The sequence below is a fragment of the Gavia stellata genome, chromosome 15, assembly GCF_030936135.1.
Source record: "Gavia stellata isolate bGavSte3 chromosome 15, bGavSte3.hap2, whole genome shotgun sequence".
NCBI lineage: Eukaryota > Metazoa > Chordata > Aves > Gaviiformes > Gaviidae > Gavia > Gavia stellata.
Window position 1 is genome coordinate 2,708,313 of NC_082608.1, and position 24,479 is coordinate 2,732,791.

General features: G+C 48.3%; 3 protein-coding genes across 3 annotated transcripts in view; 2 read left to right on the plus strand and 1 right to left on the minus strand.

Moving 5' to 3' along the window:
* Positions 1 to 3,646: 3,646 nt before the first annotated feature.
* OGFOD1 (2-oxoglutarate and iron dependent oxygenase domain containing 1) lies at positions 3,647 to 13,455 on the minus strand. The gene is made up of 13 exons (XM_059824765.1): positions 13,305 to 13,455; positions 13,081 to 13,226; positions 12,947 to 12,993; positions 12,407 to 12,507; positions 11,434 to 11,550; positions 10,841 to 10,932; positions 8,438 to 8,566; positions 7,961 to 8,074; positions 7,136 to 7,215; positions 6,706 to 7,001; positions 5,262 to 5,384; positions 4,364 to 4,422; positions 3,647 to 3,841 (listed from the first exon to the last, which is right to left on the minus strand). The coding sequence occupies exons 1-13, from the start codon at positions 13,453 to 13,455 to the stop codon at positions 3,680 to 3,682; spliced, it is 1,617 nt and encodes a 538-aa protein (XP_059680748.1). The 3' UTR covers positions 3,647 to 3,679.
* Positions 13,456 to 13,766: 311 nt separating this feature from the next.
* NUDT21 (nudix hydrolase 21) lies at positions 13,767 to 21,293 on the plus strand. The gene is made up of 7 exons (XM_059824732.1): positions 13,767 to 13,920; positions 16,145 to 16,345; positions 17,598 to 17,661; positions 18,356 to 18,445; positions 19,108 to 19,183; positions 19,569 to 19,683; positions 21,001 to 21,293. Exons 1-7 carry the CDS (start codon positions 13,805 to 13,807, stop codon positions 21,020 to 21,022), a joined length of 684 nt encoding a protein of 227 aa, XP_059680715.1. The 5' UTR covers positions 13,767 to 13,804; the 3' UTR covers positions 21,023 to 21,293.
* Positions 21,294 to 23,073: 1,780 nt separating this feature from the next.
* AMFR (autocrine motility factor receptor) overlaps positions 23,074 to 24,479 on the plus strand; it is a 30,094-nt gene continuing 28,688 nt past the window's right edge. The window contains exon 1 of the mRNA XM_059824715.1: positions 23,074 to 23,295. Within this exon, the coding sequence (XP_059680698.1) occupies positions 23,074 to 23,295 (222 nt within the window). The remainder of the gene's footprint in view (positions 23,296 to 24,479) is intronic.

Genomic DNA, 24,479 nt, shown 5'->3' on the forward strand with positions numbered 1-24,479 from the left:
TGTTCTTTACCTTCAAAGTTCTAATGCTTGCTTACTTTTATGTAGTCCATTCAATGATAAGAGAGCGGCTCTGAACAGAAAGCAGCTTTCCCATCAGCCTGATTTTTTCAGGGCTACACACCAGGCACTTCCAGTCCCAGCTCTGTTTTGCTCTTGGCAGCGAGGTCAGTCCTTCTGTCACAGTCCAGACCTCTGATAAGGCTGATTTCCCCTGGCTAACTTTCTGACAACAAATTTGTTATTTATTTTCCCGTAAAAACAACTTTTATCTTTGCCAAATGTAAAATCCACGTCCCGTAAGCTGAAGCGATACCAGGTTTGCAGTTGCCTGTTGAAATAAAGCAGCCCTCGGCTGGCTGGCACGCAGCAGCCAGATGACATAAGCTGAACCTGCACCTGGACATCAGTGGCAAACAGCCCCCACTGGTATGATTCAGCCCAGGAGTAACGCCTAGCGATCGTGTGCTCGGGTACAGGAGGGGAACTGGTCACAGCAGGTTAAACCGCTGGTCAAGTACAGACTAACCTCTGAAACCACACTAGTAGAGCTGCGTGTTGCTAAAAACTCATGCGCAAGGCTGCTTAGATGGCACCACGCCTTGGTACGTGCACTGGGGATCAGGTCTAGACCGCTGTCCTGCCCTGCCGGGCACTTCAGTGCCTGCCTGAAACTTCGGTTTGGGCTGGAGCCTTCCTCATACAGCCCCTTCCCTGCCTGGAAAACACACAGAAGTACTGTGCTGGATCAGTGCCCGCTGATCTGTGTAACAGTGATTTTCAATGTCCTAATTCAAGTTCCAGTTTGGAGTTTAAAAACCAAAACAATTGGAACTGATGCTTGACAACAGCTTTATCTGATTTTAGCCCCTGTTCCTCCAGGTCCCATGGATTGCTGCTCATCTTAATACATACTAATTCACTGAATACCTGATGTCAGAGCTTCTTTGCTGCGTGTTTATGAATGCCAAAACCATTCCTTCAATCCGGTCTACAGCTAAACTGTTTTATCTCACTCCATATTGAATTGTTCCTGTTTTCAGCTACTTGGCAAACTGATAACCACCAAATCTCAAAAAAATTGTTGTGAAGCATTTCTCTAACTCAGCACTTCAGTAACCGAAAGCTGCTGGTCCCCTGCATCAAATGCCAGGCTTTGGGGGTGCAGCCAGCTGGTGGGAAACGTGCGTCCTCGTCCAGCCGAGGTGATCAACGTCTGCGGGAGGCCATTTTGCCTGGTATGAAGTTTCTGTTCTCTGTTGCTCACGGTCTATAATTCTGTTCGCTTACTGTTCTCGGTCCTATTTTTCTATATCGTCCTGCTTACTCATTTTGTGGGTATGTATGTATTTCATATTCCTTTCCATAACGATCAGAGTACTTTGCAAGCAGCTACTCCTAATTCTAAATACAGATTTGTATCCAGCAAGAGCAGCTATAAAGAGGGCTCCCATTATCGGCGCAGTCTAAATAAAGACCCCTCTCCCCAAGTAGCTCATGTCATTTGAAATTTCGGCAAGCGGAGTCTGTCCCCTGTACCTGCAGCGCCAGCCATGTGTGAGGCTGTCTTTGGCTTTCGGGAGCTAACAGGAAGGGTGGGAGAGCAGAGACGTGGAGATTTTTTAAATCTTTGAATGCTAACTGCAAATTTGGCTTCTTAAATGACTTCATCTCAGTCACCGGAGGCAGAAGGGTGGGTCCGTGTGTGATCAGATACGGGCTCGCTCAAGTAGAGGCTGGTATGCCCTCTAGTGTATTATTTATTATGAAAAAGCAGCAAGCTGCAGAACCCAGCTTCTTCCCAGTCTTCTGGGAGGCTGTTCCAAGATCTACCAAGCATACTCGTGGGCTCACAATGCGGTAGAGTAAGTAACTTCATTTCATTAGTTAATTTACCCCCAACTTTGCCTAGCTGTCTATGCTGTGAATAGCTGTGCTATCTGTCACCTTTGTTTGAAACTACCCAACTAATTTTGCTTTTTTCTTTGAAACCTCCTTACTTGTCTCTTTTCTATTGGAGCAGCTCAGAATAAGAACTACTTTCTCCCCAAGGAAGAGCTGCTGCCCAGAAAGGCAGCAGAACACCCAGAAACTGATGATTCACAGAGAGCCCTGTCCTCACTTCAGGATTTGTTTCTAGCTTCATCCCCTTGTTTTTGTAAGTAGCATAAAACAGCAACAAAGGAAGATTAAAAGAAAGTCTTGGCCGTGCACGGAGAAGCCAGCTTAGGGAGACGAGTCAGAATATGAACAAGAAGGCGTAGATCTCACAAGAGCAGCTTGTCGTAACCACCTTCCAGCTATCGCTCTCTAAATGGCCGTGTTGTCCTCTTGTTCTGCTACCCTCTCCCGACTCAGGAGAGGCAGGAGGAATAACATGCCCACACTCTCCCCAGCTCGCTGCAAGCCCATGGGCTGGCTCCACTGTCTGGTTTGGATGAGCTGAAAGTACACCTGTGTCTCTTAGTTGCAAAAAAATCCCTTTCAGGCAAGCCCGTGCAGGCCCAGGCCGAGCCTCCAGCAGGGTGTTCTGCAGTCTGGCTGCCTCCTGAAGCAACCAGCACGGCTGTGCAACAGCACCTCTTGGGGGGCTGGACACCTCAGAGATGACAGTCTGGCACAGTCCTGCTGGCAGTTAATGCCGCGTGGGCGAGCAGTGCTGAAAGCATGTGCAGGGGGGAGGTATGGCACCAAGACCACCATCTTTCTTCTACTGTTTACCCCAGGAGCTGGATATCTGCTACCTGCAAAGATCTGAGCTGATCTCCAGTGACAAGATGCCCCACTGGAGCCCAGCAGACCCCAGGACAAACCTGACCTTCCTACTGCCTGCAGATGACAAGCCAGGGAGAGGTGAGGTACCACGTTCCTGCTGCCAGCCCACCGCCCCTGCTCTGAGGCTGGAGCCACAGCCCTTTCACAGCTGAAGCACAGGCCATCCACCTACCCACGCAAGCAAAGAAGGACCCAGGAGCAGGTCTCTTTCTCTTGTCTCTTTAGCTTGTAAATTTTTTGGGAAAAGGGCTGCATCTGGGTCCGTCTGCGCAGCGTTTAGCATAATAAAAGTCCTGCTCCTTGTTACAGTGCCAAGTTCTTCTCAATGCCAGCAGCTTTATAGCCTCACTGTCTTCCTTCCCAACTCCAGAGAGTCGTGCAGCTGGAAAAACCTCATATTTCCCATGGCAGCTCCTTTATTTCTGCCTCTACAAACAGTGAACACAGTTAAGCCCCAGAAAAAGTCTTGGGCATTTTGTAACAAAACTTGCCCAACCAGTGTCTGAAGCACTTAACTGACCCATTTCCTTTTTTTTTTTTTTTTTAATAAAATCAGTCAGCAGCTTGGGGCAATCTGCAATTGTAATTTTCACCCTGACAGGTTAGAGATGCATCCCACTGCGCTATTTCCATGAGAGAACAGCTGGAAAGCCAACAGAGCTGTGTGACAATGACCCCCTCCACATAGCATTAAAAGCAGTCGAGAGCGTGTGTTACAAACAAATTTCCATTTGTACAGTTAATAAAAAAGTCACCTGGACCCCACTTAGCAGGGTACAGCTCGTATACAGGCTGAGGAAGTTAGCGGCAGCAACGTTTGTCTGAACGCCTGGGTAGAAGCTTGCCCCCCGCCCACCCCCACCACTCTTTTCTCTTTTCTGTGTGACGACGGTCACACTCTGCACCCTCACTCGTAGTAGACAAAGGAAAAATCCCAAAATCCTGGTCTGTTCGGATGCTTTTTCAGGCGCGCCACGCTACGATGATTGATGTATTTCACAAACTTCATTGTTTCTTTGTCTCTATAAACTAAGGCCAAGCAGTTGTCCTCTGGATTTACTGTCAGCAGCTAGAAGGAATGAAAGTAAAGGAGGGAATTAGTTTCACAAAAATGGCTTTGAGACCATTCCTGGGAAGAAACAAAATGGTTTCAGAAGCTAGTCCGAGGAAAGGTCTGGTGTTAGAAAATGAACGATGTCACTATTTTCATTTTAATACTGCTCAACCTGAAGCATTTATTAGACAGCAAGGTTCATTTGAAGGGATTCTGGACTTATACTAGTATGACTTTTCAGCAGTCTCACTAGTACTATACCAAATATGATACCAGTAAACAGCTTTTCCTTGGAAAAGCATCGTGTGGATGCAGGTGGTGCTGGCACGGTCAGGGCCCGAGTCTCAAGCTCTACAGTGAAGGCCAGCCTCTCGAAGCTGCAGCCAGAGCTATGCCCAGGAGCTGTGATTCAGGCAGGAAGGCTCCAGTGCGATACCGAGCACCCTGAGGATCGTGTTAGCGTTATGACAAAGTTAATTATGCCTCTCCACCCTAAACAATTTTATCAAATTTGCAGCTAGCAGCTGAGGTCCTTACCTCTTCATCTTCACCTTTAGCAATGTAGGACGTAAAGCCACCATATTCTGGATCCCAGTCTTAAAACAGAAAAGATTGATTCTTGGAAAGTTCAACACTGTCCAGGCACTATATGGCTTTTCCAGAGATGCCCCACTCCCCCCAGTTACTGGATAAAGGACAATCCCCACTTCACCTCCTGCCAGTCTATTTTATTTTTTTTCAAAATCAGGAACAACTTGAAGCAAATGTACCGGATTTGTCTTTTACCACAGACAGGGCGTTTAAGGTTGCTTGGCTCTCTGCTCCTCGCATGTGGAGCAGTTCTGCCTTAGCAGATATGCAAAAGGCTTTCAGTATAATTACCAGCATGTGCCAGGTGGTTTCAGCAATGCATTCTGGGCTCAGCTGGTGCAAAATGCTTATGTTTAGATTTTTGTTTTCACCACTATCTAACTAGCAATCAACCTAAAATGCCTAGACATGCCTAAAGTAACTTTTGAAAACCCTAGGCTTTGTGAATTGGAGGCAGTGATAATTTTGACGAGAAAAGGGGCAAACCAGAACACTGTCAGCAGGTATTCTGGCCGCCTGACCCTCCACCATGCCCAGAGCCACTGTGCAGGGAGAGGCAAGGTCTGGGAGATGCAGCCTTTCCCTCTGTCCATGCGCCATCTCCTGGCTCCAGCAGGAAAGGTCAAAGCTGATCCCAAGGCCACGCTCCCCAATCTTTGTGTAAGGACTACTGAAATTAGGGCTTATGCAGAAGCGAGGACTAGGATAAAGTCTACAGAGCCCTTCTATGTAGGAAAAAGCAGGGAAATTCTGGCCGTTGTAGCACTGCTGATGACTCAGAAGTCCTTCCTTTAAGCAAGCCTTGTAAGGAGAGTCTGATTATCTCTGTATTTTGTCCGCTTACCCTCACAGCCACAGAAGAAGAGCAGGTCAAGAGCAAATTCTGTTGCTTGAGTGTCATGGACTAGAGAATAGTGCCCATGGGCCCAGCGCCTCAGCTCCCCCGCACACACAGGGTTACCCGAGCCTAGAAGGGGGAAAAAAAGGCAAGGGAAAACAATGAGGTTGTACAATAGCTGACGCCTGGGAAGCTCAAGGCATGCAGGGGGCAAGGCCCTGGACTGCCACGCCACCGTGGAGCTGTCTTTGCCAGCCCTGGGGAAAGCGTAAAGGAAAGACAAAGTAAAACCACAGATCTCATGTTTTTTTCCTAGAGGTGGCTCTAAGTGATGTCCTTTGACCAGTGTGGAGGAGACGGGCCAAGATTTGCTCTTTGAAAGGGACCAAGCTGCAATGTGCTTTGGTTTAATCTGTTCCTCCTTTTGTTTTAGGGGTTTTTTTGCCCCCATGATTTACAGTAGCGCTCCAAACTTCAAGAGCCAGCAACCTATCTGTTCTTGAAGTACTGAAACTACCAGATGCTTCAGTAAAGAAGGCTATTGCTCTGAACTCCCTCTTCACCTGCCATCCCAGGAGGTACGTTAGGATTTGGGGAAGCCTTTCTTTTCTCATGGGTCTAGTTCAGTTTTCAATCCATGCAGCCCCAAATTATGCCCTCCTCATATGTGAAATTAAAATCCCACAGTGGGAACATGGCAGATAGATAGAAAAGGCACAATGACTAGGTGTGGAAATCAGAAAAACAAAGCCTTTGTACTGGCTAAGTGTTCTGGTGGGATTTTCAGTAGGACTTGGTTTTTTATTACCTTTCATTCCAGTGTCCACTAACTTGCCTGACTCAGTGCAAGATGAGCATTTTCAAAAATTTTACCCTTAAACTTCAAAGGCACCGTTTTAAATAAACAGCACCAACCCACAAATCGAAAATTAATCTCATCTTTTATAGCAATGATATCTCATTGCTGACAACTAAGTGGTTGTTTAGGCTGGCAGCATTTTCTGAAAGGTGAAATCCTCGGTTTAGGTATTGGTTTTCTAATTCTCTTTCCTTCTGATCTGTTCCCTTTCTTGCTTTTGATTTGGTCTTATACAAGAATCTACTTTCTGTGAAGCAGGAGTGTAACTATTAGCAAAAGATTATTGCGCAATTAATTACCACCCCTGTCCCCACCCATGCCTTAACTCCTACAGAAGTCCCACCTTTTTAAGACTTAAGTCTGTTCAAAATGGTATCTTCAAGTTAGTCATTATTTTATTCCAAATTCTTTTTGCAATGGTCACTTATTTCGGATACCCAGTCTGACATGCTTCAAGTCCCATGTTTGTGCTGGTGCCTTGTGCTGGCTGCAGTACAAGGTGAAATCCTAGTTCCATAAAAATAACTGAAATTCTGCTACCAACATTGGGATTCTGCTCAAGTCCTTTGACACTGCTCCTGCTCGACTTACCGTTCTGCGTCTCGCCATCTTGTGCTTCAGGGATGTTGTCAGGTTGGTCTGGCTGATGGGGATTGCTATCAGCGTGTCGTTCAGTCTCTTCCTGCTCAGGCTTGGGACTGCTGTGCCCAGCGGCGTCTGCTGCTCTTCCTTCCCCACCATCTTCATCCTCATCAGAGGGAGCCAGGAAGTGCAGCTTTAGGCCAGTGAAATTGGAAAGCAGTAAAAACAAGGCCTCTGAGCGCAAGAACTGCAAGAATTTCTTCAGGATGTCAGGGAGGCTGTCTTCCTCTGCTGTCTCATAGAGTCTGAAAGACAGCAGAGGTATCAGCAGTGGAGAACCAACAAGGACCACATCCACGGGGGCAGCATCAACCAGTGCAGCCTCAGGGCAGTTCCTGCCTGGCCTCATCAATAGGTGCAGGACGCTGGCATTCCCCACCTTTTATTGGCAGGCCCCCGGCTACTCCACTGGATGTCTTTGTTCTCCAAAGCTTCACACAGTAGTTGGTATTTCTCTTTCTAGGAGAGAGAGAGAGTGCAGAAACGTGAACATTTAGCTCCCAGGTCTCCCTTGGTGTGCCAGAAGCAGCCATTGTCTACTCTCAGATAAGGCACTCTTAATTTTTTTTCTAACTTGTTGGAGGTGCCTAAGGACTGCTGGATTGAGGGGCATAGCCTGGCTGGGCATGATGTCTTTTCAATGCCAGTGACCAACAGGTATCAAATGCTACTTGATTGTCTGCTGGGTGGGAAGGCAGTTTCACTGAGATATGGATGCCCAGTAAACCAGAGGTAAATTAGCCTTGAGAATCAAAGCCTTTCAAGTAAGACAAAACCATTATGAGTCATTTGTTTCACACACAGGTCGAGTTCCCCAAGTGCTGTGAGAGCTCGAGGGACAGGGAAGGACAGTCTGGTCACCACAAGGCTAGGAAGCAGGAAGGATGACATGCGTTTCCATCCTTCTGCTTTGCTCCTTGCAGGAAACAAGAATGTTGAAGCAAAGTGTTGGATTTTTGATGAGTCCCTATGCAGCTGTGTACAGGCAGGCAGAGGGGATCCATCCACAGAATCACAAAGTGGTTGAGGTTGGAAGGGACCTCGGGAGGTCACCTGGTCCATTCCCCTTTAGGGAGTGAAACTAGAAGGTGTTTTAGTGGACAGCCGTACATGCAAGTCCCTTCCCAGCCTGCATAACATGTGGTACCTGCCAGCCCTGTGACCTGTTCTGGCAGACCTCATCAAATTGGAACACTGGGCTCACCTTAAGAAAATCTTTCAGGAGAATTTCTGATCGTTCCTCAAATTCCTCCTGGATTTGAGCTTGGGAGTCCATGTCCAAATAGACTACATTGATCCACTCATACAAGATTTCATGCTGGAAGGAAAATAGATTTGAATGCTGAGTTTGCAAAAGTAAAAAGGATTCCCCAATTCCCCCTTACCCAGCTGGCCACAAGGCTGGATTCATCCCCACACACACTCCCTTCCTTCCTTCATTTCATTGCACCACAAGTATTTGCTGCATTCTCTGCACTATTATAGGTATGCAAAATGTACAGAGTCAAGAAAGATACACAAGAAAGGTACCAGCTACAAATTTATGGACAGGAAACAAAAAAGACAATGGGCTAAGTTAAAGATTAAAGCATCCCCAAGCATCAGTGCATCCCAGAACAGGTATTCCAAGGACATGAAAGAAATAGAAATGCAGATAAGCAGAGGTAGGCTCGTTACTCACATCATAGGGGATGTGTGGGTTCCTGGGCAAGGGAGCTTCCATGTGGCGTGCAGGTCTGTCTATAGACGGGCCGTGAAACCAGCCGCTCACTGACAAGCGGCACTTCTCCTCAGACAGAACTTCTGACACCTGGAAGAACATTGAGCAGCATGTTACTGTTTAGAGTACAAAACATTTAAGGACCAGCTGTAACAGGCATCACATAGACTCATCACAGGAGATGGACCTGACTCCAGAGAGCCTACGGCATACACAGAAAAGTCAGACAAGGGCTAGACCGGGCTGGATTATTCTTGGCTCGGAGAGGGCTGAAGCAAACTTTGATGCTCAAGCCCATTGTAGGTTTCCAGAATCCCAGTCCAAGCTTTTACTACAAGCCCTCAGCACAATCCACTCCCTCTCTCTGAGAGCTTTGAGTCATTCTGTTATGAAAAGTAATTGTATTTTATTTTTCTACCATTTATTCTGTTGAAGAACCAGCTACCCCAGGCTGCAAAAATTAGCTGTCACAGCTTATTCTGGAAACTCAGAAGACACTGAGCACCTGTGAGCCACAGCAGACTATACTGGTCTACTTTTTGTCTTTTACTTTTTAAAAAGTGCTGTAATACAAGCCATCGCGAAAGGCATTTGCCCGACACCTTTGGCTCTTTATCTACCTGTCTGTCAGACTAAGAGCAGCCCCTCTATCCTGGCATTTAACCTGGTCTGTGGAAACCTTAGTTTCCACACAGTGATGGCCACCGTTAAATCTTGATTTCATCAATTTGTGCGGAGGTAAATAGGGCTAAATGGGACAATTTCACATTCTAGGGTGCTGCACTGTAACAGTGGTGTGAAGAGAGAGCCAGCTCCTTATGACTGGTTGCAAGCCACAAACTTGTGAATTTTTGAATAGCACATAAAGACTTTGCACTGGGGTTTTTTTGTTTTGTTTTTTAGAACAGTCTGATGGAAAAGGAGGAAGAAACACAGTCCATTCCGAAAAGGTTTTGGCTCTTTTGATTGTTACAGAGCTGTAGTGGCCCTTTCCTTGCATGACTTAGAGGTGTTCTAGGTTATTTGGAATGGCTACCAAGTCCTAAATCACTTGGGAAATGGAAACCAGAAAAATGCCTGGCATTAGAAGCTCATGGACCCGCTCTGCTCAGCAAACACCCACAGCTTTATCTGCTGTCTCCCGAAGAACTGTACACAGTGAAGGCCAAAACCTGAAGATCTATTAGGAAGTACTGACTAAATGCTCTTTGCCCAATGTCTGAGAGGCATTTAAGGCTGGCATGTGCCGTGAAGGCTTCGTATCCGTCTGACCCTTACACAGTCCTCTAACAGTAATTTGTAGGCTCTACGCTTTACTGATGAAAGGGTCAAAGAAATGATTCAGTGCTTCAGCAAATACTCTGGGCACAACCACTGAGGTCCAGATCTGGGAGGCTTTGATTCACAGCACTCCCAGTTAAGCTTAATGCTTATTTTAAAAGTAAATTTATTATTTAAGCTGAGTTTATTGCCTGTATTAACAGTATCAGAGACAGTGCACAGGACTTTGGACAGGGCTAATGTGTGGGATTAAGTTTAGGTCAGCAGGAGGCAGCCACAAGGTTAAATGGAACATGGATTTTTATGGCAAGATTAAATCACTACCTGAAAACAATTAGGGCAGTGACCAAGTCAATGTTTCTGTTAATTAATTGTAGGACATAAATGACACAAAAATAAAACCCCAAGCAGTCTAAGTGAGGACATGCCCAACCTACATCACTGATCTTCTTCCTCTCCAACCTTCTGCTCCTTGGCCCTGTTTGTTACTGTCCATGGTATTCTCAAGTACACCGGAGTTTCAGATTTCAGCCAGGTGTTCGTATCACGCAGTTCCACAGACTACTCATCCTGTTCCCAGGCATCTTCCTGGTAAGTACCACAAAGTGCTACTTAACCATACCAGCATTTCTACTGCAGGGTACCGCACTACATCCGTGTTACAGAGAGGGTAAAGCCATGTCTGCATAGTGCCCTATCGGCAAGATGATGTGCTGAGGAGCTCTTCTGGAGCAAAGTCACGGCATCCGCATGAAAAATGTGAGTTGGTTTAAAACAAGCAAACAAACAAAAATCTCTCATAACCACAGCCAAATCCAGAGCAGTGGCTTGCTAGGAGACCAACACAAAACAGAAAAGGAAATTTTTCTTCCCCCAAGATGATGAAGCTAGACTGTTTAAGTTGGCTTTGTCGGTTCTTATCCTCCCTGAAGTCCTGCCTTTAACACACAGCACTTTGCACAAGTCTCCACTCTACCCCCACTTCTCCCTTTCCCTTCTCCCCTCCCCATCAGGATTGTAATAACACAGAGAGCAAACAACCACAACAATGAGAATCAAAAAATGAACAAGACAGCTCCTTGCCTGGTGGAAAGAGACCGGAGACACTTCAAAGAAAACCAGGGTGTTCCACGAAGGCACTAACGACTTGATGATTTGCTGTGGCTGAAAGTGTTCTGCGGAGGAAGAAAACACGCTCTGGTTAAGATTTGAACTGGAACTCACTAGAAGCTGCCATTTCTCTCTGACTTCATGACATTGCAACTGGCGAGACATCCGGGTATAAGGGATGGAGCTCAGAGCAAGGGCTTGGTGAGGAATCAGTGGACTTCTGTGGCTGGAAAGGGGCGTTATCTCCACCACTTTAGAGTTCCAAGGACAGTTACTGGCATCGCCTCCCTCCTGCCTCCACCCTTGGACCTTGAAAAAAATAAAAAAAAGGAAAAAAAGGATTGCCCTCTTCATTGCCTTCTCCTGTTCCTCTGCTGTCACCCATTAGCGTTGTCTGCAAAGCCTGCCACAGCCCATCTTTGAGGTGCAAGCTTAACCTATACATCACCTTCTCTGGACAAAGGAGAAACTCTATCTTCCCTGCACTGTTTGAGGAAAGAGTTCCCGCAAGGGGCACATAAGCTTCACCATTTTCAGCCACCTGAGACTGAGCTCCCAGCTCTTACCATCTGTGCTATACAGGTCCAGCGTTCCCCCGTCGCTTTTCTCCCAGGGCGGCACGAGGTACAGGATGAAAGCAATTCTCCGACCTTCCAGCTCATCATCGTGGCACAGCAAGACATCTGCAATTACACACGTTTTGCTGCAGTAGCGCCTTTCCAGTACACACATGATTCATTCCAATGACTGCTTCCCAGCTTTGTCCCCGCAAGGATACAACAAGAAAAAACATGCCCTTTCCAAGAACGGCATTTTCACTCGTCAGCATCACCAGCCCAAGATTTGCAAGATTAACTTCTGTGGGATTGCACTACAATTGGCGGATTAGCCCACTCTGAAGGTACAGGCAGTTATAACTCGTCATCCACCACTCCCTGGCTGCCACTGGGCACAGTGGACAGAAAGTCCTGAGTTAAATAATGATTCAAGCTCTTTTAAATACAGCGCCGCCCTTTGAGTAGGTTTGTTGCTGGTGTAGAGGGCCCCTGGGAACAGAAAAGTTGGACTGACAACTGGTTGTGCAAAAGACTTTTTAGAAGTAGAGTTGAGAGCAGTAAAAATTTTCTCCTTCTGACAGTGACTTTTCATGAGCAAAAGGGTAGGCGCAGTCGTAACCTTGACTCACCAAGGGGACTTTTTAGCATCAGATGTCACAAACTCAACTGTGGCATTTGGAGGCTGAACATGTCACCCTTTTGCAGGGAAGGAGGCATGCAAACACGGGCTGAACATCTCTGAAAAGGTGGGGGCTTGCAACAGCACTGGGCCCAGTTAAAGCCATCAGCAACGGAACTACAGCCACAGTTGTTCCATAACTTGTACTTAACCTTCTGGGACCCTGATTTGCTGCTGATAGCTTCTAGGACCCTCTGGAACTAGAAAGGGGCTGTGGTAGGTTATGTAATTAGGTATTCTGTAGACATATCGTTTCCTACCCACCCACAGAAGCTTTAGGGAAAGGATCGCTTATAGACTGACCAGTATATTCATATTTAGCACAGGAGATGTCAATAGTTGGCTCCAGCTCAATCTGGGTCACAGCAGAAAGCCATGCTCGGAATTCTTCACACAGGGCATGCCTGAGAAGACAAGTACACGGTAAGCGTCCTCCAGCGTTATAAAACATATCACTATAGCCTAAACTAATTTATTATCTCCCTTCCAGTTATTTAAACAGTTAAAGGTGCCGGTGACAGTGTATTCCTGTAGAACCACACAGGAGCTGGCCAGGAAAACAGCACAGCATTTACATTGCTGACAATAACCGTGAAGTCAGCTGTAAGAGGAACAGGTCGGCATTTCAGAAGTGACAGATACACGAGGCCTGAATGGGATTGCACTGCTCAGAGGAAAACGGTTAAGCAGGCCGGTTTCTGGCCTGCCCACCGTGGCAGAAGGCGGCCGAGCACCGCCTGGCCCACCCCGCTGCCCTCGCCCTCCCAGGGCAGCCGGGCCGGGCTCTTCCCCTCCCCGGGCGGGCGCCCCCGGAGCTGGCGAAGCCCCGAGCCGGCGCTTTACCTCAGCGCGGCGACGTGGGGCTCCGGCCTTCCCCCCAGCTCCTCCGACTGCGGCGGCCCATGGAAGAGAAGAAGGGAGGGGGGTTAGGGCGGCGCGGCCCGGCCCAGCGCGGCCCGGCCCGGCCCGGGGCCCACCTGCCGCAGCGAGAGGAGGTCGTTGCGCCGCCGACGGAAGCCGAGGCCCAGCAGCTCGTCGCGCAGCGCCTCCGCGAAGGCCGGGCCCGCCAAGAAGCCGGGGATGACGCCGTGCCGGAACGGGACCGGTTCCACCGCCGCCGCCTCTGCAAGGGAAACGCCGCCGGTGAGGGGAGGAGGGGGCCCGCCGCCGCCGAGGGAAAGGGGGCCGGGCCGGGCCGTACCGTGGCGGAGCGGCTCCCCGCAGCCCCAGGCCGCCGCCGCCCGCTCCCGCAGCGCCGCGTCCCTGAGGGCAGCGCAGAGCTCGGCGCGCGCCTCCCGCTTCCCGCGCTTCTTCCCCGGCGGCGCCGCGGCCCCGCGCCGCTTAGCGCCCATGGCGCTCCCCTCCGCCAGCCCCCCCTCTCCGACTACAGCTCCCGGCGGGCCCCGCGCCGCCCGCCGGGCCAATCGGAACACGCGGGGGGCGGGGCCGCGTCCCTCTGGCCACTGAGGGATGGGGAAGGGCGGAGCGCGGCGCCAAAACGCCAGTGGGAGGGCGGCCGCGCCGCGCGGAGGGGCTGGCGGGGGCAGAGCGGCTCCTCTCTATGGTGACGCCGGAAGCGTGGCGGGCGGTTCCGGCGAGGAGGCGCGCGGAGGGTGTGCGGCCTGGCGGGGAGGTTAATGGCGGACGCCGTTCCCGCCGCTGAGCACTGACCGCTCTCTCGCCGCCTCCCGCCGCGCCGCCATGTCCGTGGTGCCGCCCAACCGCTCGCAGACCGGCTGGCCCCGCGGGGTGAACCAGTTCGGGAACAAGTACATCCAGCAGACGAAGCCGCTCACGCTGGAGAGGACCATCAACCTGTGAGCGCCGCCTCGGGCCTGCCCGGGCCCGGGCCCTGCCCCCGCCCCGTCCCGTCCCGCTAGCGAGCCCTTCCCCGCGCCGTCAACAGCCCCGGGGCCGCCCTTGGGCCGCCGGCGAGAGGTTTTCCCTCAGCAGCCGCCGCGCGAGGGCCGCCCGGGGTCCGGGTCCTCCGCCGGCCGGGGGCTGAGGGGAAGGCGGCGGAAGAGCCCGCTTGCCGGCGAGGGGTCTGCCCCCCGACGAGGGCCTGCTGTTAAGCCGTGAAACGCCGCACCGTAGGGTGCTGTGGGTGCCGGCGATCGGGGGAATGTTCGGCGTCTGTGCTTTAGAGTGTGGAAACAGCGCCTGAGTCGGGAAGCGGGAACCTCACGTAACACAGCTGGGGAGTATTTAGACGTGAACATCATATAGGCTTCTCTTCTGGTGGGCTCTCCCGTAGGCATCTGCCTCGGGCGGCGGAGAGGGAAGCGGGAGGTTGGCCTGGATGGGGTGTGGGCTCACCCTGCGCAGGCAGTAGGATGTGGTTAGGTGTGCCCGGTGTGTGCCCGCTGTTTGCCCAGTGTCTGGTGCGGGTGCTCTAATTCAAATTCTGAGCGGTTGCTACCAGAGAAAACTTTACTTCTGTCATAGATACAAACCGTTTGCTAATAGATTTTTACTTACTTTATATGAGAAGCCATATACTTTAGCTTTTTCCAGTAAACTGATGGATGTGTTCTTTGCCAAGTGCATCACGTTGCAGAAACAGCAAATGTTAACTGTAACAGTCAATAATCAATTTTAGCTACTAATCACAGACTCATATGTATTTTTTTGGTATAACAGAATTTACTCAGAGTCTTGTGGAAGTTCAAAGCTGAACTTCAGAGTTGGAATATTTTTGTAGTGTTTCTGCAGAAAAGACTCATCAGGAAGCTGTGTTATCACCATAATTTTTTTTAAAGCATAGGCTAAGGGGTTTGATGTACAGATGAATATACCCACATTAGCATAGTATGGGTTAGCGTGGTAGATTATTAACAAAGCTGTCTGTGTATCTAAAATTGGAAATGAGTCTAAGCTATAAGTGAAAAGGGGGGGAGCGTGCTAATAAATGTATCTGCAGTTAGGAAACTGGTTGTTTTGTCTCACTTGTGTACATGAGAAAGGGCTTTAACAACTGGAATTGGCTTGTGATTTCACTGATATAAAAAAAGAGGAAAATTGGGGGGTGGAATTTAATGGGGGAAGAGTGTATACTACTCAAGTTTGACATGATTAAGTATTGGGGAAAGAATACATGATGAGATGCATTTCAAGGAGAACATTCCCCATGAAATCAGTCATTTATTCCATTAATTCAGTTGCTGTATGCCACAAGTCAATAAAACCATGGTGATAACCTGTTACTGCTCTGCCCAGAACCCATTTTCCTCTCCCTTTTTGACTTAGCCTGATGATCCTGTCTTCCCTCCAGGCCTCATGCTATCAGAACTCTGTGTTACTTGGATTTTGTTGTAACAGTAGCATTTTCCTGTTGCCTTCTGTGCTCTCTAGGGCTGACTGATTTCTTGCCTAAGCATTCCTTTCTTTTCTGACTCTTCTCAGACCCTCTTACCTGGAGAAATCTCTCGGGTTTCTACTGTCCTGTCACTAGAGGAGGCAGGGGTCCAGCACCTAGCCCAGCAGAGTGATGTGCTCAAGCTCTTGATCTTACCCCAGGCTCCCAGCCCTGCACTTAGACACTCAGTGTTTTTCCTCTTCTGTGATCCAGATGTCCGACTTCCCACTTCAGAACAGAACCACTTCTAACAATTTAGTTCTCAGGCTCTTTGTTACTTCTGCAGAAAAAACCCCCGCTGTCCTGTGCAGCTTCCATCCTTCCCAGCAGAACTTTTCTCTCCTGTCCCTTTCCCAGCTCCTCACAGAGCCTCAGCTGCCTTTTCTCTGCAGTGTGGAGATCAAAGAGGGTGCCTGTTGACTAACAGTTGCTGCCTGTTCTTCTGGGCTTCTTTCCTTCTTCTGAATCAGCATCACGATTGTATGTCAAGCAGCCGGACTTCGTGCACTTTTATGTATCATAGCGCAGATCTTCATGCCACAGGCGCCCCATCAGTCACGTAAGCGCTATGAATGAGTTCCCGTTCCATCAAGCACAGAAAGTTCTGCCTCAGGTTGGATACGGTGTCATAGTGATTTAAATTTAGATTTCGTGTTATGCAGTAACATATTTTCTTCCCCTTCCAGGTATCCTCTGACAAATTACACATTTGGTACAAAGGAACCCCTGTATGAGAAGGACAGTTCCGTGGCAGCTCGGTTTCAGCGCATGAGGGAAGAGTTTGACAAGATTGGCATGAGGCGGACAGTGGAAGGGGTTCTGATTGTGCATGAGCACCGGCTGCCCCACGTGCTGTTACTGCAGCTGGGTACCACTTTTTTCAAGCTGTAAGTGTCTGTTTCTTGAAGGTAACTTTTTAGTTCAACTTTATTGTCACAGACCACTAAAATGTGGGCTAGAGGTTCAAGTGTAGCTGATAGATGCTTTGAATGTGATTCATTTTTTGCAAAGATTTAGCATGGAAAAACTTTTTTTGAATGGTGAGGTTTTCATCTAAAATGTATTTGTCTGACTCTGCTCATGAGGGGGGTGACTTAGTTTTGAACCGACTGGAAATCTTAGTTACGGTGTATCACCATGGTAAAATCCTGTTTAAAACTCGTTATCAGTAGTAAGTGTGGTGTTCTTATGTTGTGAAAGCTGTTATGCTTAAATACGCTTACGCTGTGGCTGCAAAAATGGTAACGTGAAGCTCAAGGCATAAACCCCAGTAAATGCAGTATGATACCTGTTTACAAACTGCTGGGTGAGCTGGGTACAGCAAGAAAGGTAGGCACCTGAATTTGAGAAAATGGCTTCAGTTCATCTAATGGTTATCACTGCTAGAGTGAAATTTTAGTGTTTGGATCATATGGTCGTAATGATGGTGGTGGTGCTTGTTTCCTTTTTTTAAACTGGATGGGCTTGACTTGTCTCAAGTTACCTTCTTGTGTTCTTGCTCTTACGTTTTTAACATTTATATTGTTTGTTCTCAATTTTGTGTGTGTGAAATCTAATTTGATAGCCAGATTCTTTTTTGACATCTTGATTTGGGGGATGTGTGTGGACAAAATAGGCTAGACTCTAGAAGTTTTGCAAAAATCTGTAATGATGAAAATATGTTCTCAGGTTTTTTTTTCATTAACCTTGCATCAAATGCACGATGGTTCCCCATATGAGTTTTATTTTGTGCTTCCTGTGTGCTTCAGTGAGTGCTGTTTTTGAGATAAGAACAAATATGGTCAGTATTTACAACCCTTTCTTCAACTTCTGGTGCTTTTGTATTATTGTTAAAACTTTACCTTTTAAGTGTCCCAGTTATTATCATGTATATTGTTATACTTTGTCTTGCTGAAGTTAAAGTATTTTATGTAATGGTTTGGTTGTTTTAAGGGACGCAGAGTAGCCATTTTAGTCACAGTTTTGGTGAAAGCTATCCCACTGACTTCAAATTTGGCAAAGTTAGATTTGGAACTTCTGACTTAAGGGTCTTGAGTGAATTTATAACTCCCTGCCTGGAAGCAGATCCAAACTTACCTGTGAAAGTCTGTAAATGCAATGAAACATAACTTTAGCTTTCATCATTGATTATTTTAACAGACCTGGTGGTGAACTCAATCCAGGAGAAGATGAGGTAGAAGGGCTCAAACGCTTAATGACAGAGGTCTGTTTTCTTTCGTTATGTTGCTATACCGGAATGTTGGATTATTTTAGAGTTAGCAGAATAAGCTAAAGCATTAGAGTAGCCTCCTTATCACGACTGTTATTTTGATGCTTTTGTGATGTTCTCAGGCAGTTAACAAGCAAAGCAGTAAGTTTTCGTTTATCTGCATCATGAGTGTGACAGTGGTCTAGTGGCTGACCTACCTGCTGCTCAAGTCCAGCGCTCATTTGCAGCTTTGCTTTTTGGCTGGCTTCAGGCAAGTGAGTGTGCATTTGGACAATAAAATATGTTGCGGAGCACAATGATGAGGACTTGTTTTTGAGATAGTCTTCCCAATGCACCAATTAACCTTCCATGCTCTCCACGTAACCTAAATTAATTCTGTCAGGTAGCGTAACATTGCATTTCATTTCATTCTTCCCATTGGTCTGACGGGACTCAGTTCAACTGAATACAGCATGGAATTTGAAATGGTCTCAAAAGTGTCCTTGTCCTGTCAGGGGAGGCTATTCCTAAAAAAGTCACTTTATACAAAAATACTCTAAAAATCTATTAAAAAGCTGTTCCGGAGCTGTTCTTGAATTACATCAGACCCTTATTACAGCAAGTCTTCATGCTTCTTCCAGTGTACATTCTCTAAAAAAAAATTGACTTGGGGCATTTAGAGTTTTGACTGTAACTGGATTTTTGGTAGATACTGGGTCGTCAGGATGGTGTTCAGCAAGACTGGGTGATTGATGACTGCATTGGTAACTGGTGGAGACCGAACTTTGAACCTCCGCAGGTGAGTGCTTATGTTGACTTTCATCATCTTCAGTCAAGTATTGATTCTTCCAAAAGCCTTCAACCTACCAGTTGGGCTTTTTGAGTACTTTTTGCATGAGCAGTTAGTTTTTCTGGTTTTTACCTATTTCATCTCCTTTCTGTGGCTGAGGAGAAACTACAAACTTTTTCCTGTGGAAACTCCCTTGTCTCTCCTCAGGCCCGTCTTGATGGATGAGAAACTGCTGGCTGTAATAACTTCCAGTCCTGCACTGAGTCAGACACACCATTTAAATTCCTGGTTTAGCCACAATGGAAACTCTTGCACTGCTGCATATGGAACAGATGCCCTGTGAACAAAACAGTCTCGTTGCCCTATTTCTAAATGCTTTAACACTGAAAATGCTTGCTGAGTTTGCTGTTACATATTTCTGTCTTGTTGGGTTGTTTTAACTGCTCATGAGTACTGGTGCCTCTTTAGATCCTGTCAATAGTGGTGACAGCAACAGCATTTCTTTCTGAGTAGTTTCTTACAAAAGTGCTTTTCATTATTTGATGCCACAGAAGAACAATATATGACACGTTGAAAGCTTGCACAATGCTTTATAATTTATAAAGTAGCACTTAAGATTGCACAGTATTTTCAAAGCCCTGTACAACCAATTTTTATTGTTTTTCTTCCAGTATCCCTATATCCCAGCTCATATTACAAAACCAAAAGAGCACAAAAAACTTTTCTTGGTCCAGCTTCAAGAAAAGGGTAAGCATTTGTTTGCAACAAAGGATTGTATTTATAACAGTGTCTTAATGCTTGCATTTCCTGCAAGGAAATGTGGTGGCAAATTTGTGTTCATATGCTTGCAGCTGTTTATAGTTGATCACTAAAAAAGTTAAATGCTGGTATCAGTTTTGAAGGTAGGTGATCTTTGAACAGGAGTTCCTAGTAAATGCTCATTCCTGCTCCTGCATCAGCATATGTACAGCATACGAACCCCATATTTAATTAAAAAAGGAATAAACCTGCTCTAGTACCAGAGTGCTGTAGGTAGTGATCTTGTTTTGAGGGGGTGGGGTGGGGTGGTGGTGATACCTTGGCTGAATGTGTGGTGTTTTTTTCTTGTTAATCGACTTGTATTTGTTTTTAGCTTTGTTTGCAGTCCCAAAAAATTACAAGCTGGTCGCTGCACCATTGTTTGAGCTCTATGACAATGCACCAGGATATGGACCCATTATTTCCAGCCTTCCTCAACTTTTGAGCAGGTATATTATGATTTATTTGTATTACAGTTCTTGGGAACACATTTGCTGCGGGACACCGGAGCAAGGCTAGGCACTACAGAAACCAGCTGTGAAAAGGTTGCGGCCGTCCCAAAGAGCTTAGAATCTTCTTCAGACAAGATGTGATGGACAGTTTACAGGCACTGATTGTACCTTGCTAGCACCAAAGTCCTATCTAGCAGTTGTAGCAAAGGAAAATGTGAAAGACAACGAGGATGACGCTGTGCACAGGCTTAGGAACAGCTTCTTGCAAGTGTTAGGGACAGCGTGCGAGTAAAAGCCAAGATGTGTGTTTGAAGCACTGAATTAGGTGTGCACGTGATCACAGCTTTGTGCTGATTAAATGTGGTGGGTTTTTTTAGACTCTGTGTAGTAGAGTTTATAACGTGTAGCGTGTTTACAACACAAGTATCTATAGGAACAGCTGTATTTTTTCCTTCCTTTTCCCAGTGTGCACACTTTTTGGCTTTCTTTCCTGAAAATGGCTTGTCCCTTGGGTCTCCTGAGCTCGCTAGTCTCACTGGTTTCTGTTACTGCAGCAAATGTCCAGGAACGCCAGGCATCCCGCAGCCTGTCGGCTGTTGCTCGGGGAAGTAGTTCTGCCATCCACCTACTTTGATGAAAAAAGTCTGTTAGCGGAATGTCCGTGCTGGTACTGCCCATAACAGGCTTGTATCACGCTGGGTTTTTTTCTCTGTCTAGTCCCAATTTTGGCAGTTGGAGCTATGGGGGCTTCCCCCTCCCCCTGTAGATACTTTCTCCTGCGTACCAGCAAAACCTTGGCTATTATGCCACCAAATGTCAGTTTGGTACCAGTGCAACAGACGCTTCCAAAGGATGGGCATCTGGAGGTTGAGACGGATGCTTGCTTTCACCATGTGAATGCTGTTTGTTGTGAAACTTAATTGAGAAGAATTTGCTCTTCTGTTGTGTATGTCCATGTGTTACCCCTGGAACGTTTGGCCCTGATGGCAGAAATGCTGCGAAAGAGTTGCTGATGGGTGTGCATAACTCACTGGTATTTTCATATCTAGGAAGCTCTCTTAAGAGGTGAATTGTTAATAATTAGTTCTTCTGCAACCTTAAGAGACTGATGTGCAATGCTAGTGTGGCATTGGCTGATAAAAATGATGCTTCCTGCAGTACTACAAAGCTGTCTTATTAAAAAAAAATCGCTTTTGTTCTGTAAGATGGAGGCTTATCAAGAGCAGAAACAAAACATTTGCTTATTTAATCCAAAATGTCACTGAAATAAAAAGAATGAAAATTCCTCACTTGGTATAACCCTTTTGATTTTAGGTTCAACTTTATTTACAACTGAATTCCCATATACCTGAAGAGTCTGATAGAAGAAGCCGTCTCTGTGAGCACAGCTTTAAAATGTAGAGAAAAGAATACGTGTGATGCAAGGATTTTTTTTTTATGTCGTTCTTTTCCTGAAGGCCACTAAAATTTCTCTTGTATGAATAGAGAAGTGAATCTCAACTGTTTAGGTAGTGGGATGGCAGTGTAATATCAGTGTTTTAATCACTTTTCATTGTAATACTCACCAAATTTTTTTTGTACAACATTAAAGAAAATGGTTACGATTTTGTCTTGTCTTGGGTTTGGTTTTTTGCTTCAGTTGTCTCCTACTTTTAGGTGCATATTTTAAACTTTATTGCTTTCCTTCAGGAATACAGAAGATCTGGAAACAAGAGGAGGACCTAACGTGTTCAGGGACCATTCGGATGCTCTGATCTGCATCCCTGAGCAGAGAGTTAGTCTGAAGGAGAGATTAAACAGTATAAGTAGGTGCAATATAATTTTGAGTCTTTTTTTAACTTAGAGAACAGAGTTGCTGTTTTGAGGGAGTGCGAGTACTTAAGGGCAAGCGCAGCCTTTGTTCAAAGCTTACCAGAACTGATCGGGAAGCATTACTGTTTGTACAGGGCTCGGAGGAGATGTAAGGTGTATCTTCTCCCTCTGTGTCCCCTTAAGAAAATAATGACCCATCACGTTCTGTTGGACTGACCTGAGATTCAGTTAAAATATGGAAGTCAAATTAATGGTGTGTATTTTCTGTAGCTACGGGACTCAATTTGGGTCGTGTTTAAATGTTTTGCTAATGCCACATGCAAGTGGTTCCATGTTATGCCGAGCAGTTGTTGTAGACCAGCATGCTGTGTCACCCTGTGAGGGGTACTCCTGCTGCTTCTCCTCAACATTTCAGTCTCGTGCAGGTAGCAAATATCAACTTCTGTAGGTTTTTTTTTTACATGCTTGGCTAAACATCACTTTCAGTGGATATGTCCCTTCCTAATGCCTTTAGCCTTCCGTAGTTCTGCTTAGTAACTCTTTTAAAGACTTGTTTCCAAATTCTGCCTCTGACCAGAAGATGCGCTGTTATTTGTGCACTGTCCTCTTTTATGAAGGCATTGTCGGAGAGTGCACGCTGCCAAGAGAACTGAAACTTGCCAAAGTGCTTGGTTCTGTTGCCAGTTGTACTGGTAAGCTAGGTGCAGAATAATTGCAACAGCTTGATGCTTCAATCATGTTAAAGCTGTGCAGAATGGGATCGATACTGGAAGAATACTGGAAAATTTAGCGGTAGGGCTGTTCACTTTGGTCCTGTGGATGGACAGTCTGGACGTATGGTTAGAAAAGTGTATGGTTTCTTAGGCAGCTGCCGGATGGGGAAAATAAAGCTAGCAGGGGAGCGCAGAACGGAACAATTCTTGCGTGGGGAAGTGAGGGAAGGGAAGGTGGAGGTTTGGAAGTTGGACACTACAGGAACAACAAGCAGCAGAGCACTTCTGTCAAGGCCTGGCATTTACCAGCGTCCCTCATCTTCCATTGCTGCACACTAATTTGAGAGTTAGACTAATTCTTGTTCCAAGCTACCTGTGAGAGTGCCGCAAGCATGGTATCAGCTCTCCGCTTTCGCCGTGACTGTGTGCCAGTGGGTTTCGGGGCTACCGAAGGAGAAGCCCTCTAATTTCCCGCAAAACGCCCCGCCCGGCTCGGGTTGTGCGGAGGCTGCCCCGGGCGCGGGCGGGCTGCCGGGGTGCGGAGCCTCTCCCCCCCGCGGGGCAGAGCGGCCCCGGGGATCCAGCGCTTCCCGCAGCGCCGGGGCCGGGTGGAAGCGCCGCCCCGGCCGTGACTCAGCGCGCTGGGGAGCGGCCGTGGCGGGGCGGGCGGACGCGGCGCTCGGAGCCGGGGCGGGGGGTTCGGGCGCGTTCCCTCCCCCGGCCTCCAGCGGGGGCGGCCCGGCCCGGCCCCGGGGAGGAGCGGCGGCGGGGCGGGCGCTAGGCCGCAGGGGCCGGGGCAGCGCGGCGGGCCGGGGCCGAGGCGGCGGCCGGTCGGCGGCCGGTGGGCGGCGAGGGCTCCGCGATGCCGCTGCTGTTCCTGGAGCGCTTCCCCTGGCCCAGCCTCCGCACCTACACGGCGCTCAGCGCCCTGGCCCTGCTGGGCACCGGCCTCAGCGCCTACCGCGCCCTCAGCCAGGCCCCCGCCGGCGCCCAGCCGGACGGCGGGGCGGCGGGCTCCGAGCCGGGCGGGCCGCGGGCCCTGGACGTCGCCTACTACCTGCTCTCCGACAGCCTCTGCGTCTGGGTGAGCCCCGGGCCGGGCCGGGCGGCGGCGGGGCCTGCGGGCCCGGCCGGGCGGGTGGCGGCTGAGCCCGGCGCTGCGGGCCCCGCGGCCTGCGATGGGGCCGGGCGCGGGCGGCGCGGCCTCTGCCGGCACCTCAGCGCGGCTGGGGCGGGCGAAGGCGGGCGGGCCTCCCCGCAGGGCTTCGGAGGGTGCTGTTCCGCTGTTGTTGTTCGAACCCCCCTCCCAGAATGGAGAGGGGGCTCCCGGAGGGCTCCGCGGGGCGGGGAGGTGGGCGCCGGCTGCCCGCCCGGGGCCGGGGCGGGGACCCCCGCCCTCCCCGGGCCGCTTTCCCTCCCTGGCCGGGGTGATCGGGCTGCGCTAGAGCCGGGCGCCCGGGGAGTTCAGCCTGGGGCTTCTGAGCGTCCCCCTCTCGCCACGGGTGGGTTTTGGGTGAAGCTCGTGGGAGTGTTTGGCTGCGGTGCCGGGGGGGTGCTGCGCTTGCAAGCGCAGGGTGTCCTGCTCAGCTAGAAATCCCTGTGAGAGACCAGCAGGTATTCAAGCCCAAGGTTTGCCGTCTTTTTTTAAAGTAACATTTAAAGCCGTGTAGGTAAGAGGAAGCATTCTCGCCATTTAAGAAAAAAATCATTTCTGTAGGTCTGTAGACCCAAACCTGGCAATGGTAGGTGATTGTTGGCTCACTAACTTCTGTAGCTGGAATACAGGCTCAGCAAGGGGATATCGAAAACCCAGCCGAGCTGTTGCCGTTGAACTTTTCATGTGTCTGTCGGTCAGAGGCGGTATTAGTTGGACATCTGCTTTACAACGTGCTTGCTTGACTGAGGCGCTGATTTCTGAACGTACCGAACACCTTCAGCCTGTTGAAACTTGGTCTCAGGACCTTAAATTAAGAGCCCTGGAAAAGCTGATTGTATGTCCTTTAGAAATAATAGGGTGAGGCTGCTTCATCACCCCCCCCTCCCCTTTTTAGTGTCCTGCGTAGGTCAAAAGTTAATTACAAGCGTCTTTGTCAAATGTGAGAAACAGCTTTCCCAGGCCCCTGTATTCTGCTCCTTCTGCTTTGCTTTAAAGCAGTTTCCCCAGAAGGATTGAAGCAGCGTTGTTGCAGAAGGGGTGGGTGTTATTCAGTATGTTTTGAGACAGTGTCTGCATCTTGCTCCTATAACAACAGATTCAAACTGGAGTTT